Source organism: Myxine glutinosa, chromosome 5, assembly GCF_964187855.1.
Source record: "Myxine glutinosa chromosome 5, kmMyxGlut1.1, whole genome shotgun sequence".
NCBI lineage: Eukaryota > Metazoa > Chordata > Myxini > Myxiniformes > Myxinidae > Myxine > Myxine glutinosa.
Window position 1 is genome coordinate 188642920 of NC_136265.1, and position 14387 is coordinate 188657306.

Genomic DNA, 14387 nt, shown 5'->3' on the forward strand with positions numbered 1-14387 from the left:
GTCAACATAGGCCAAAAGGTCAATATAGACCGAATTTCTAAAATCCTCAATTTTCATCCGATTGACTGGAAATTTGAAGAGCATTTGCATATCTGTTCATTGCATTCAACCACAAATTATATTTTAGGTGAACATAGGCCAAAAGGTCAACATAGGCCAAATTTCAAAAATCATCAATTTTCATCCGATTGACTTGAAATTCTAAGAGGATTTGCATATATGGTCACTGAATTCAACCACCAGCCATTTTTGAGGTCAGCATAGGCCAAGTTTTAAAAATCCTCAATTTTCATCCGATTTACTTGAAAATTGAACAGCATTTGCACATTGAGTCACTATATAGGGAAACTAACTATTTTTAAGGTCAAAAGGTCAAAGGTCAACTCAAGGTCAACCTTCCAAAATCGTCATGTTTCATCTGAAAAATCGTCACTTTTCTTCCTATTGACCCGAGCTTTGATCAAGATTGTCAATTTTTATCTCGCTGAAATGGACCATTTGCTGTATCAATGGAATTTTTTTCCTTGGGTGGGTGGGGGGGGCGGATTTTGCAAGTATCGTGCTCCGCATGACGTCTTCTTGTTTTGTTTGTTGGTTTGTTTTTCACCCTGCGTCCTCATTTTATAAATAGGTACATGTTCATTGCTTCAATTAAATAAAAGATTAAATAAATAGGTACATGTTCATTGCTTCAATTAAATAAAAGATTAAATAAATAGGTACATGTTCATTGCTTCAAATACTTGTAACATCACATCTTGTTTGTCTCAGTGGAGGTGGAGGAAGAGGTCACCTCAATGTCTGCAGAGCTGAGCGACATTTCTCCAGAGGAAAAACCAGCACAAGGCAGTCACAAGATGAAGAAGGTAACAATGATACTGCTGGTCCACTCAGAATATCAGCATACTGTATTGTATTACATTTATTTTAATCCTCAAATATTTATACCAGAGCACATTTATACAGCGGCCTGCCGGCAAAATAAAATGAACACGCCTTGATCACAAACAAAATTAACCTTCGGGGGAATTACACTCTCTGACACCAATTCTGGGGGAATTATCTCATCAATAAGGATGGGTTCTTCGCTATTTGTTAAACTTAATTTTGTTTACCATCAGGGGGTGCTTGCAGGACAATGTATTTCCGATCCAATAACTTGTCTTTATGATTGGGTTTGCCTCACACGTTGATTTTCTTCTACACAACAAGGATTTCTTATTTACATGTAATTAGTTTTTTCTTACATTGATTGAGGCTCCTGAAGATAAGAGGAATACATAAGTAATTGGAAGCTGTGTGTTGGTTGTGCATATGATAAAGTGGAAATAAATCTATATAATAATAGCGTAAGGACTCGACTTTGTTATCCCTTTTACGCCGCACCCAGTGACCCGATGCCCACGGCACTAATGGATTTACGATCTACGAACCGCGCTCTTTGTTTATCACGTACAGCCATACTCGAAAAATCTGAATTAGCAGACGTTGGGGCCAAAAAGCATCCAATTAACTGCCGATACGACGCCATCTTACGACGCCATCGTATTGGCGTCTGCTGGGCGAAGGCGAAGCAAGCCGTCCGCTGATTGGACAGGCGAAGGCGAAAGCAAGCCGTCCACTGAGTGGACAATCCAGAGCATGCATTTGTGCCGGTGTCGGCGATCGTTGTTCATGTACGCACTCTTCATTCTCATCTTTCTTCCTAACTCTTACTCAGACAAGCAAATCCCCTATGCCATCCATAATGGTACACTCTATCCATACACCACATCCTCCCTTCCGTGGATGTTCCACGGGTTTCGGCTAGTAAATAATGGTTCCTGGAAGTATGCATATGCAATCCTGTCCTATTCTCTCCCATAAAAAAATTTCAATTCCCAAAATTCCAAATTGGTCATGTTACAGGAAAGACGTGACATGATCCACGTAAATGAAGTGCTGAAAGTGTCCACCACCATGTTGCAGGCACAAATTCATTCTTCGCAGCATGCTCTCCGACAGAATGTAGCATTTCTTAGGGAATATTGCTGATTGTGTCACTGATTATTGCTTTTATCTCACCAAGAGCGCGTGGATTTGTAGTGTACATTATATTCTTCAAATATCCCCACAAAAAGAAATCTAGAGACGTAGGATCTGGGGTTTGGGGTGGCCATAATGACTTGGACACTACACGGTCACCAAGGAGTAGCCTAAGTGCGTTCATGCTGTATCATAAAGTGCGACGCAGCCTGTTTCTCTGAACTGCTTCACCAGTTTCCATATCCCTGATTTCGAAGGTTTCGTACGACCACAAAAGCGACTTTTAAATGCAATTTGACAGTCCCTAAAGGATGCATTCTAGAGGTAATGTTCGACGAGAAACGCACGTTCTTCCACAGTGAGCGCCATGGCCTGACCGAGTGAAAACCTTTAAATGTCAATGCTGGGTCACGTGATAAAACATGTGATACCCGATAGCTCTCAAGATAATGTTTTGTCTTTCTGTAACATTAGGCTACATTTACGCAAAATATTAGGTTCCTAACAGATACAGTTTTTAGTGTATGGGAACTATTTAAGGTTCTCAAATTTTAAAAAAATCACCCTGTATATTATTGCATACATATACCGAATATGAAAGAAATACATCCTGTCATTTTTGGGTAGAGATTTCCTGTCATTGTAATTTTTCCTGTTGTGGGACAAAAAAGTTCCACAGCTATATTAGGCCTGGACGATAATGGAAAAACCTATATCACGATAATTGACCTCATTGTCATAATTATCAGGATAATATCATGATAATATTGTTGTGTCCATGGGATTAACACCTCTGGGTGACGGATGGCCAACCGAGCTTTAACTCCGAGGCGTTCACCCAAACTATGGAGGCCCTTTTTACACGCGCGATGGTGGAGACAATATAAGTTCACCCAAACTATGGAGGCTCCTTTTACATGCGCGAGGGGGACAAGGCCTACCTGCACGGATTTCACTGGGGCGTCCTCGAACCCACAACAGATAAACAAGACAGACACGAATTGGAAAATGTACGAATAACGGGTTTAATGAAAATAAATGCCAGGGAATAGAACTGTACAGTAAACTAAAATTCATAAATTGTGACGTCTCCATACGCACTCATGAAACAGACACAGGGAGAAATAAACAAAAGTAAAAAGGTATGTGGTGCGTTTGCCTGCTACTCCGTGGTCTCCTCAAGCGGTCTCCGAACCCTGCCAGCCACCGAACAGGTCCCCGAGTCCTTGCGCGGGAAACACCCAATGGCACGAACTCGCATTTCGCCAGCCACCCATGCGAGGCCCAAAGCTCTCTCCTCCGCCGTCCCACGATCCACAAAGCACCATGGTCTCTCAGGCGCACGGAACACAGCCGTCACAGAGCCAGCACCACCGGGATCAGAGACAAGGATGCGTCCGCCTTTACCGGCAGCCAGAAACAGAGAGAGAATGCGACCAGTTCGTAATGAAAACTCAGCGCAAAAGAGCAAATGAACCGTGACCGCTTGTGATGCCAGCCACAAACCAAGAGAGAGAAAAATGGTGGTGCTCTGCCTTTTTGTCCCTCATGCTGGAACGTTATATAATGACGTCACGCGTGCGCCAACCAACGAGCGCCATCGCATCGCTCCACGGCCACGATCAATCATCACCTCTCGGGGCGGGGCCCCACGGCCCCCCTTGCCATCCCTTGCGATGACTCGGCTGGTGGCGTCAGTGGTAGTCGAATGTCCGGATCCGGTTGGTGATTGTGTTGTTTAGTGTAGGTGTGGAATGCATGGCTGGAGTTGCAAGTGTCATAAAGAACAAAGGTAAAACCACAGAGGTGACTACATCCAGGGAAAGTTACCGTATACCCTAACTAATTAGCGTAGCTACACCCCTCGCATTGAGACAAATATACGATATTGGATCACAAAAAAAAAAAAAAAAAAAAAAAAATCTTACCGGACATGCGGGCTGACTTAGTTACATCAAGGTGTTCCAACATGACATTCAGAGCATGGTAATCTATACAATCTACCTGTACCAAGGTATTCCATTGCCTACCCCCATAAACATAACAATATTAATAATGCAATTATCACCTTGAGAACCATGTAGCATTCAATAACAATCCACATAAGTACAAATTGAATAGCCATAGAGTTATGTGTGTTCATGCCCTTTATTTCCTAATTCTGTTGCAATTTGTTTAAAGTCAAACCTCATTTTGCCTGGACGAAATCGCTTTTCTCCGTTTCCCAAGCGACTGTAGGAGCAGTTTGCAAAGTGGATGATTGATACAGAACGTCTGGCTTGGCAAGCTCCGCAATATTCTTATAATATAATATAAAGTACAATACAAAACGATACAATAGGCTTGGCGCAATTTTTATATATATATATATATATATATATATATATATATATATATACTGTATATATATATATATATATATATATATATATATATATATATATATATATATATATATATATATATATATATATTGTTACAGACACGACTTTGATGTTAAAGTGGGCCGAGCGGAATGGCCGTCGTGTCCGCACAAATTACCCGACTATACTCGACGTTGACGAAGTCGCGCTACGCTGGCTCAATAAGAAAAAGAAGACACCCGGCTGGATTACAATCACACAATACGACACCAGGGGTTCAGTTCTCAAGACCTCCGGAGGAGGTTATATTAAGGCGGAAAAGGTTAGATTACAGGGGCTAGAGGTATATTACAGGAAGACAGGCACTTAGACACACTCTTATATTAACCCCGGACAGACGACAGACACACGGGACAAAATGCTGACTCACACGGGGATTGATGGCAAGGAAAGGCAGGTCGCGATGGCTCAAGGTGCACTCTTGGCTCAAGGCAGAATCGACTCGGTCCGGTCCAGAGATGCGGGGAGGTATCGTCGCGCTGGGGGTGGCGGTGGCTTCTCTCTCCAGTCTCCAAGCTGAGGCGCATCTCTCGTCACATCCGGCGCGGGGCCGCGTATATCCGGCGGGGAGTGACACGCCCTCGGCTCGTTAGCTCCGCCTCGTGGAATCGGCACGTTGCTTCTCATTGGGTGCGTGCGGGGGGGTTTACCAGGCTCCGCCCTTGACGAGGAGCTGACAAGGAGCCCCTTCGTGGTAACCCCGTGGAGCGCATGGTCTGGAGCTAATCGAGCCGGTGTGAGGACGCATCCTCCCCCGCTCCGCCGCCATCTCTGTTGTTGTTGTAATTGTTGGGGAAGAAGATGGAAGGAGGTATGGGAAAGGTCCTAAACTCACTACTGATGCCATATAATCACATTCTGGTGCAACGAAGAGTCATAATTAATGGAGACGAGGCCTTAACTGACATAGAATAAGAATAACTAGGAAGATGTCCGAAAGTTGTCTACGTGTGGTGCGGTGGACCTGGGCACGACATTTAATGGGGGAATAAGGGGAAGGTCGGCTCTACTGATTGTTATTTACATGCAATGGGACTAGGGAATGGGGGATCGGGGAAAGTTGGGGAGTATTGGAGAAAATAGGGGAATATTTACAAGCGGATATGGAGGCCAAATTCCATATTCGCAACATTGCACCCTTCTCTACCCTCGGGGCGTCCCGACCCGATAAATTTTTACCTACTTTAGTGTGGCACGCAATGTAGTTCCCTCTACTATTAACTCTACCCTGAGTGCGACAGTTTTACAGATATTCACAAATGAGTAAATATGTCCCCCTGCGACGTTGCACCCTTCTCCTCACAGAAACACACCCACAGGATAACCGAATCCGGAAAGAATCCTCAAACTAAACATACAGCCGGTAGGGAGCATTATTTACACGACTACGCTGCTATTTACACTACGATCCAGGACCTGTTTTTGGAGGAACACATGCAGATGTTATGCATAGAGAGAGAGCGCGCTTGCCAACATCGATACACCAACCCACGAGTGCTCTGTGGCCGACGGCCTTTAATAACGTGCAGAGCACCCTTCCCGAGCATCAACAGCACCACCCCACCACCAATCGGTGCAGTCACCATTGTTCATTGGAATAAAAATAAATTCGACAACCCCTAACCCTGCAGGTGTCTCTTGCTCTTCTTGTGGTGCACTTGGTGTTAGTTAACAGTGGTTCACCTTTATGGCATAGGTGCCACGTTGACCCATAGGTCCATCCCCGGGTGGTGCTTGGCCGCAAACGAACTGCGGTCCATTGTGGGTGGCCACAAACATTGCGGTCCATATGGTGTATCGATCCCGGCAGCAAACAGCGAAAGTGCAGGCCCACAACTGCGCAGCCAGCACCTCTCTCTCCTCTCTCTCTACCCCAAAGCCAGATCCTCGGAGGTGGGAGACAAAAGAAGAAACAAGTGAGTAAGGTGGTAAGGGCGCAAAAGTGCACGCAATGTAAGGTGATGCACACTGGGGGCACATGGGAACCAGGTGAGACAGGTACGTTCCTATCGTACGCCCCCCCCCCCACCAGGTAACCTACATGGCCCCTCCCTTACCCCTTACTGTATCCACAAAACACAACACTACCCATAAACATCTACTTTACAAATCGACAAACATCCCTACTGTCCTCCCCGTTCCTCCCATAAACCAAATTCGTCTTCTCTCCCTCCTAACCAATCAAATTTGCCATTTTCAACTCTCATCAAAATTTGCCATCTCCAACTGCACATCAAAATTTGCCATTACCAATTCATCATCAGTCCCTCCTAGGGAGGGAGAGATGGAATCACCCCAATGTCTCATCCACGTCGTGATGCGTCTCACAATCCACACAGCAATTTCATTTTCTGCAACAAAACAAAGAAAACACAGGTGTGGAGTCATCATCATCACCACAGGTAAGTGGCTGCGTATGGTGCGACAGGTTCATCAATCCTAACTATTTCCTAAATGACTTTAACAACTTTACACTACCCGGGGTCTCTCTCCGGCCAAACCATTGGCCCTCTTACACTATGGGTTCTAAAAACCAATTCCCATTGGCCAAACTGTGGTGCTCTTCAATTTGGGGTCTCACTCCCCCGATTCATCTCCCGGTGCCCTCGTACAATGTCTGGGCTGTGGCGTGTACCTCTCCCAGTGGGTCTACCCACCTGCACACCTCCACCACTGTAGTTGCCTCCGAGCTTACCTGCTCCTTACCCTAACCTAACTACCTGGGGAAGGCCCTCTGGCTCTCTCCCCACTCGGTGCCCTCTCTGGCACTGGGCTGCCCGATCCACACCCGGGATCCTCAGGCACCCACTCACAACTCTACCGGCTCCCAGAGCCCACCTGCGGCCTCACCTGGCCGACATCCTCACAGTGGTGGAGTGCTCAACCAACTACACACACTAACAGGCTACACGCCCAGCCATTTCCACAACACTAATGCACCCATTCACAACACCATTCTGCAACCGCACCACAAATGCCAATATCCAACCACAATTTACCTGCACCCTCTACCTAACACTTACACTACCCGCCCCGGGTACTCGTGAAAGGGGTCCACTCTTCCCCCATCCACACCTTCGCACCATGCACACCACTCCGTACCACTCACTCCAACTTTCTCCACACACCTGTACTTGCACACCTGTGCTCTCACACCTGGTGCCACCGGCACCCTTCTCTCCCCAAGCGCATTCGCGCTGATCCACAACACTCACTACTCATACACTGCTCCACACACCTGTCCAGTTGCACACCTGTGCAATCACACCTGTTCAATCCTCACACACACAGCATCATCTCAGCTAACTACTCCCTTCTGAAACTTGCGCTTCCCAGTCGTCCCTTTAACTATTGCGCTCCCTCGTCATTATCAACCACACTAAACTACCTGCGTCCCCACTACAGGTATCAGTCACTAACTAAACTTAACGTTACCTAATGTCAACTTCTAGGGCCCTATCAATATAACCTAACCCACCCGGGCTAGTTTTCACTGCCATACACCCCATAAGCTATTGCTCCTTTGCCCCCCCCTGTGAGGGATGGTGGATTTGCCATCCCACCACATCGGGGGTCTCTCACTACCAATTTTGCACATCTAATTTCAACAAATTAAAAATTTGCCAATCACTGCCCATCATCTGCCAATCACTACTGCCAATCCCTTGCCAATCATCAAATTTTGTTTTTCTCTAATTTTGGGTCCAAAACACTAACCTCATCACCCAGTCTACTCACTACTGCCTCTCGGTGCGCCAATTCCTGTCCAAAGCCCGGCTTCGTAAAGCCAAGCAATGGATGCTGGTTGTTTTGTGCCAGCGGCTGGATGCGTCCGGTACTCGGTGCAGGGACGGGGGCTTACCCGGGCCGAGATCCCACGCACCATCTCGGCACGGAGCCATCCCATGGCTCGATCTCGGCCTGCCGGAATGCCTCACCAAAAAGTGGTCGCCATGACGACCCTTCCTATCCTGCCGCCCGCTCCGCCTGGTGGAGCACGGACGCGGCCGTTCAAAGCGAGGCCCAGCACGCACCGAGGGCCCGATTCGGCTATAAGTCGTTCTAAACTCTACCCCGTCTAACGTCGATGCTTCACCTGCATGCTTACACCCCGCAGCCCGTTCCTTGCTCACACACCCAGCCGTGCCCATGCTCCTCGTACCTTTCCTTACACACCTCGGTACACCCATTCCACTCACAGCCTTGGTCACACACCTGACCACCGAACACTTTGGCACACATTCGTTGCTCGCACATCTCACCAATACACCGCTTCGCGCCCCCTCCGCGGTCACCTCCTCTGTGACAATTACAGGTGTGCCCTCATTCGCACACCCAACCACGTGCCTCACCACCAACTCCAGCGTGCATTCCCACTCACGCTCTACCATTCCAGGTGTGCATCCTTCCATCCCAGGTGTACATCCTCGCTCACCTGTCACAACTAACTCACGCTCCATGTCACTCTCACTACTTTCACCTCCATTCCTGACAGCGCACTCACCCTTACTCTTGACAGCGCACTCTTTCCTCATGCACCTGTCCGTCACACACCTTCCTCGCGCACACTCTCCCGTTACACCCTCTGTAACACTCACCACAGGTGTGCATTCTTCCTTGCCTTTGACAGCGCACTCTTTCCTCATGCACCTGTCCGTCACACACCTTTCTCGCGCACACTCCTGCGCACACTCTCCCGTCACACCCTCTGTAACACTCACCACACCGCGCTTCCATGTGCCCCCTCGCACACGCGTTACGACCGACTCACTCTCGCCAGCACACTCACTCCTTGGTACACACTTTTTCCTCACACACCCCAGAGTCGGACTTTCTTGCACACCTCCATTTTCGCACACCAGACCTGTCGCACACTTCACCAACGGCCTCTCACGAACACCCGGGTCTATCTCGACCCCCAAGCCTCTTAAATCACCTGGCGCATCATACGCACGACCATATTGGTCACCACTTACACCGGGTCCTCTTCCTCTTCGCTTCTGCTCCATCACCTGCGAATCCCTCATCCGGTTAATGAGCACATCATCACGATCCAAACACAGACTTTGGACCAATTCTTTTATCTCCTCTTTTATCTCTTTCTTATCCCCTCTCCGTCGCTTCTTAATTTCGCTCATCCCTTCTTCCACTTCTTCTAATTTGTGCCTCACCTCTTTTATTCCCCGGTACGTCTCCTCAAGCTCGTCCTCCAAGGCTACCTTGACCGTTTCCAGGTGCGTCCTCACCTGCCGGTCCTTCGTCTCCATTACCTCTACCACCTCGTCCAACCTCGTTGTCAGTCCCTCACGTACCATCTGACATTCCCTCTTTGTCGCTATCAAGTCATCTTTTAGTTCTTTCTGTGTCGCCTTTAAACCTCCTAATACCGCAGTGTTCCTTTGAACCTGCTCCACTAACTCCGTCTGTCCCACCGTCAGCTGCTCCACCTCCTGCGTCAGGTCCTCTATGCCCCCTTGTAACTTTACAGTCGCCTTTCTCACCTCCTTTTCCATGTGCTCCTCACAGTGCCTCACCTCCTCGCGCACTCCTCCGACTTCCTCACTCACTCCTCTTCTGATCTCCTCTCCCATCACTTGCATCTCCTGCCCAGATGCCACCCTCATCTGCTCCATTTCCTCCCTGTGAGCATCCAGTTTGGTTTCTACCCCCATTCTGACCCCCTCTATCTGCTGCTCCATTTGTTTAACTTCCCTTTCCGCTTGGTCCCTCATGTCCCTCAATTTGCCTTCCATACTGTTTTCTAACCCCTCTAACCCATTTTTCACTCCCTCTATCTGATTCTCCTGGGCAGCCATTCTATTTTCTACCCCCATTAACCCATTTTTCACTTCTTTTATCCCGTTGTCTAACCCCTCAAAATTATTGTCTAACTTCCCAATTTTCTTGTCTAACTCCTCAAAATTATTGTCTAACTTCCCAATTTTCTTGTCTAACTCCTCAAAATTATTGTCTAACTTCTCACCGGTACCCCTCATTTGGCCCTCTAATCGCCCACTATCAACCCTCATTTGCTCACTCAATCGCTCAATCTGGCTCCCCATACTCATCTGTACAGCTGCCTGTAGCTGCGCAATGAGGGCCTGTATGTCAATCGGCTGCATGTTAAAGCCCGCTGATACAGCCGGCTCGGCTACCGCACGCTCGTGCGAGGCGCCTTTTTGCGCGCCCGCTACTTCGTGCGTGACGGCGCTATTTTGCGAACCTGCCGCCCTCACTGCTTCGCTCTCCTCTTGTCCCTCAATTTGGTCCTGGATCGACCCTACCTCACTCTCCTTTACCGGACCCCAGCCGTCTTGATCCGCCATAGCGCGACTTGCAAAATTCGAGTTTCGTAAAACAAAACAAATTTCGGCCGCTCCAAATTTTGACCAAATTTTTTTTTTTCCTCTATTCGTTTTTTTTTTTCAAAATTTGGTCGGGCCTCGAATCCCACTCCTGACACCAATTGTTACAGACACGACTTTGATGTTAAAGTGGGCCGAGCGGAATGGCCGTCGTGTCCGCACAAATTACCCGACTATACTCGACGTTGACGAAGTCGCGCTACGCTGGCTCAATAAGAAAAAGAAGACACCCGGCTGGATTACAATCACACAATACGACACCAGGGGTTCAGTTCTCAAGACCTCCGGAGGAGGTTATATTAAGGCGGAAAAGGTTAGATTACAGGGGCTAGAGGTATATTACAGGAAGACAGGCACTTAGACACACTCTTATATTAACCCCGGACAGACGACAGACACACGGGACAAAATGCTGACTCACACGGGGATTGATGGCAAGGAAAGGCAGGTCGCGATGGCTCAAGGTGCACTCTTGGCTCAAGGCAGAATCGACTCGGTCCGGTCCAGAGATGCGGGGAGGTATCGTCGCGCTGGGGGTGGCGGTGGCTTCTCTCTCCAGTCTCCAAGCTGAGGCGCATCTCTCGTCACATCCGGCGCGGGGCCGCGTATATCCGGCGGGGAGTGACACGCCCTCGGCTCGTTAGCTCCGCCTCGTGGAATCGGCACGTTGCTTCTCATTGGGTGCGTGCGGGGGGGTTTACCAGGCTCCGCCCTTGACGAGGAGCTGACAAGGAGCCCCTTCGTGGTAACCCCGTGGAGCGCATGGTCTGGAGCTAATCGAGCCGGTGTGAGGACGCATCCTCCCCCGCTCCGCCGCCATCTCTGTTGTTGTTGTAATTGTTGGGGAAGAAGATGGAAGGAGGTATGGGAAAGGTCCTAAACTCACTACTGATGCCATATAATCACATTCTGGTGCAACGAAGAGTCATAATTAATGGAGACGAGGCCTTAACTGACATAGAATAAGAATAACTAGGAAGATGTCCGAAAGTTGTCTACGTGTGGTGCGGTGGACCTGGGCACGACATTTAATGGGGGAATAAGGGGAAGGTCGGCTCTACTGATTGTTATTTACATGCAATGGGACTAGGGAATGGGGGATCGGGGAAAGTTGGGGAGTATTGGAGAAAATAGGGGAATATTTACAAGCGGATATGGAGGCCAAATTCCATATTCGCAACATTATATATATATATATATTGTTACTGTCGCGGTTAAGATGTTATATTGACCGAGCGGTGGTGTATTACCGCGACCTAACACTAACAGTTCCCCCGATTCTTCCCCAACTCACCCGATTCACCCCAAACTTTGGCCGTATCGCACCGCAGCTGCCCAATCTGGAAAACTCTAAAACGACCGAATGCAAAGAGGAAAAGGAATAAGACGAGAAGACGGACAGAAGAGTAATTGGATTTATTATACACACAAGCAAAAAGAAAGCAGTCACGTTTATTTACAGACGAGATTAGATACACAGGGCAACGCTAGCTTACCTACAGTCTTAATTAACCCAGGGACAGAACAAACAAAAGACAGACTCACACGGGGAATGATGACAGGAATTGGCTGGAAGGAGAGGATGGCTTGGAGCTGTATTGTGCAGCGCGATCGGCGCGTTTAGCAGCCGCCGTTCCTTCGCGGCCCTGCTCAAAACCGCCGTCCAGGCCCCAAGCGGCTGTTGGGTGTTGTTGCTGCTGTGGCCGCCGCTGCTTTTCCAGGATTACAACAGGCTTTGTGCTTTCTGGGATGTCCTCTCCTTGGATGTTCTCTATGTTCTCTTGGTCCAATCACTCCTCACCACCGACAACTCAACGCAACCAACGCAACCACTGACGACCAAAACCACACAACTCAGCTCTGCTTCTTGGACCCTCTCTCTTCTCAACGGCTTGGGCTCCCTTTTGTCTGCCGGTAAAAGCTCATCTCGTCAAAGCTCATCTCAGCTTCTCTTTTGGGAGCGTCGCGCTGCGGATTTTAGCTGCGGTCACGCCTGCTCATTCCCTCCTCTCAGCGCCTCTCTTTCTTCTTCAAAGCTCGACTGCCTGGGGAGCGTCGCGCTGTGGGTTATATAGGCCCCGCCCCTCAACCTTTGCGAACCTCCCCGATCGCTCTTCCTCCGCCCTCTCTAGCCAAACCCCTGGCTCATGGTTGGTCGAGTGGGGCTGGCTCACTCCTCCCCTCTATGACGAGGTGGAGACACGCCTTTCTTCTCCGACCCTGCCTCGTGGTCAATGGCGGTTATTGGAGGGGAGGTAATTGCCAAACGACGAAAAGGGGGAATGGAGGTTTTGGGAATGGGAATGAAGGGAATCTATCTCTTTCACTGGTGCAATGGAGTATTTCAATTAATGGGAGACACAGCCTTACCCTAAAAACACATAATAAGATATAACTATTGAACAGGGGTATTCTATGATTGGCTGTGGTGTGGATGCTTTATGGACTAATTATGGGATGCCCTTTGACCTTTACACAGCTCCGGAGGCAGGAGGCGCAGAATAAACAATAATAATAATTCACACAATAAAAAATATATACAGTCCTCATATCCGCAACACTGCACCCTCCTCCTCTTAGGCACGTCCCGGGTCTACAACTTTTTATTTAGTGTGACACGTAGGTGTAGTTCCCTCTACTTTTAACCTGACCCTGAGTGCGACAGTTTTAAAACATAAATAAATGTGTCCCGCTGCTCCATTGCACCCTGCCTAACAGACTTACGCCCACAGTTAACCGAATTGCGGAATGGTCTTCAAACTACACACTGACGGTGGGGAGCATTATTTACAATGACGCTATTTTTATTTACAAGACTAACCCAGGACCTGTGATTGTTCTTTCTGGGGGGGAGACAGTCTGCTCTGCATCAATGCACCATGAAAGCACCCAAAAACGCACCAATACACACCCAAGCACCAATCGGTGCAGTCACCATTGTTCAAGAATAAAAAATAAATCAACAACCCCTAACCCTGCAGGTGATCTCTTGCTCTTCGGCTTCCTCTGCTGGTTATTATTATTTGTTCTTCCAGATGTTGTCTTTCTTTCATTTTCTTACTGGCGGCCTATTTGCAATAAAGTGTGCCCAACGTGTCCATTTTATTTTCTTTATTTATGGCCCACAGGGCCGACTACGTGTGGTTCACCTGTGGGGCATCGGTGCCCTGTGGCCGAGGTCCGCCAGCAAGATTTCGGGCCCTCATGGCTGGTTCCAGCAGAGGGGCCATGCCCCAACCCATGGGGTCCATAAGTGGTGCTCGGCCACAGACATGTGGTCCATAATGTGGTGCATCGATGCAGACAGCTGGTTCTGAGAGTTCCGGGCGCACAATGGCCGACTCACGCACGCTCCCCTCGGCGCCCCATGGCGCACAGGTCATGTGGGAGACAAAAGGGGGACAAGAGAAATGAGCGAGGGGTAAGGTCACAAGGGTACACGTCAATAAGGCAATGCAAGGCGAAATGCGTACGGAGAGCGAAATGAGAAAGCTCTTCCCGACCGTACGTCACCCCCCTGTCACCTACACTACCCTTGCCCTTACCCCATATGTACAAAAATCTACACATTACC

At 48.5% G+C, this 14387-nt stretch overlaps 1 protein-coding gene across 3 annotated transcripts in view; it reads left to right on the forward strand.

Annotated features, from left to right (window-relative positions):
• The window catches only part of LOC137426586 (1-phosphatidylinositol 4,5-bisphosphate phosphodiesterase beta-4), a 305980-nt gene that overhangs the window by 224686 nt on the left and 66907 nt on the right, over positions 1-14387 (forward strand). For all 3 annotated transcript variants that reach the window (XR_013623650.1, XM_068115242.2, XM_068115243.2), the window contains exon 18: positions 772-866. Coding sequence is in view for 2 of the 3 variants with exons in the window: in XM_068115242.2 (XP_067971343.2) it covers positions 772-866 (95 nt within the window). In the remaining variant the exon portion in view is untranslated. The remainder of the gene's footprint in view (positions 1-771; positions 867-14387) is intronic.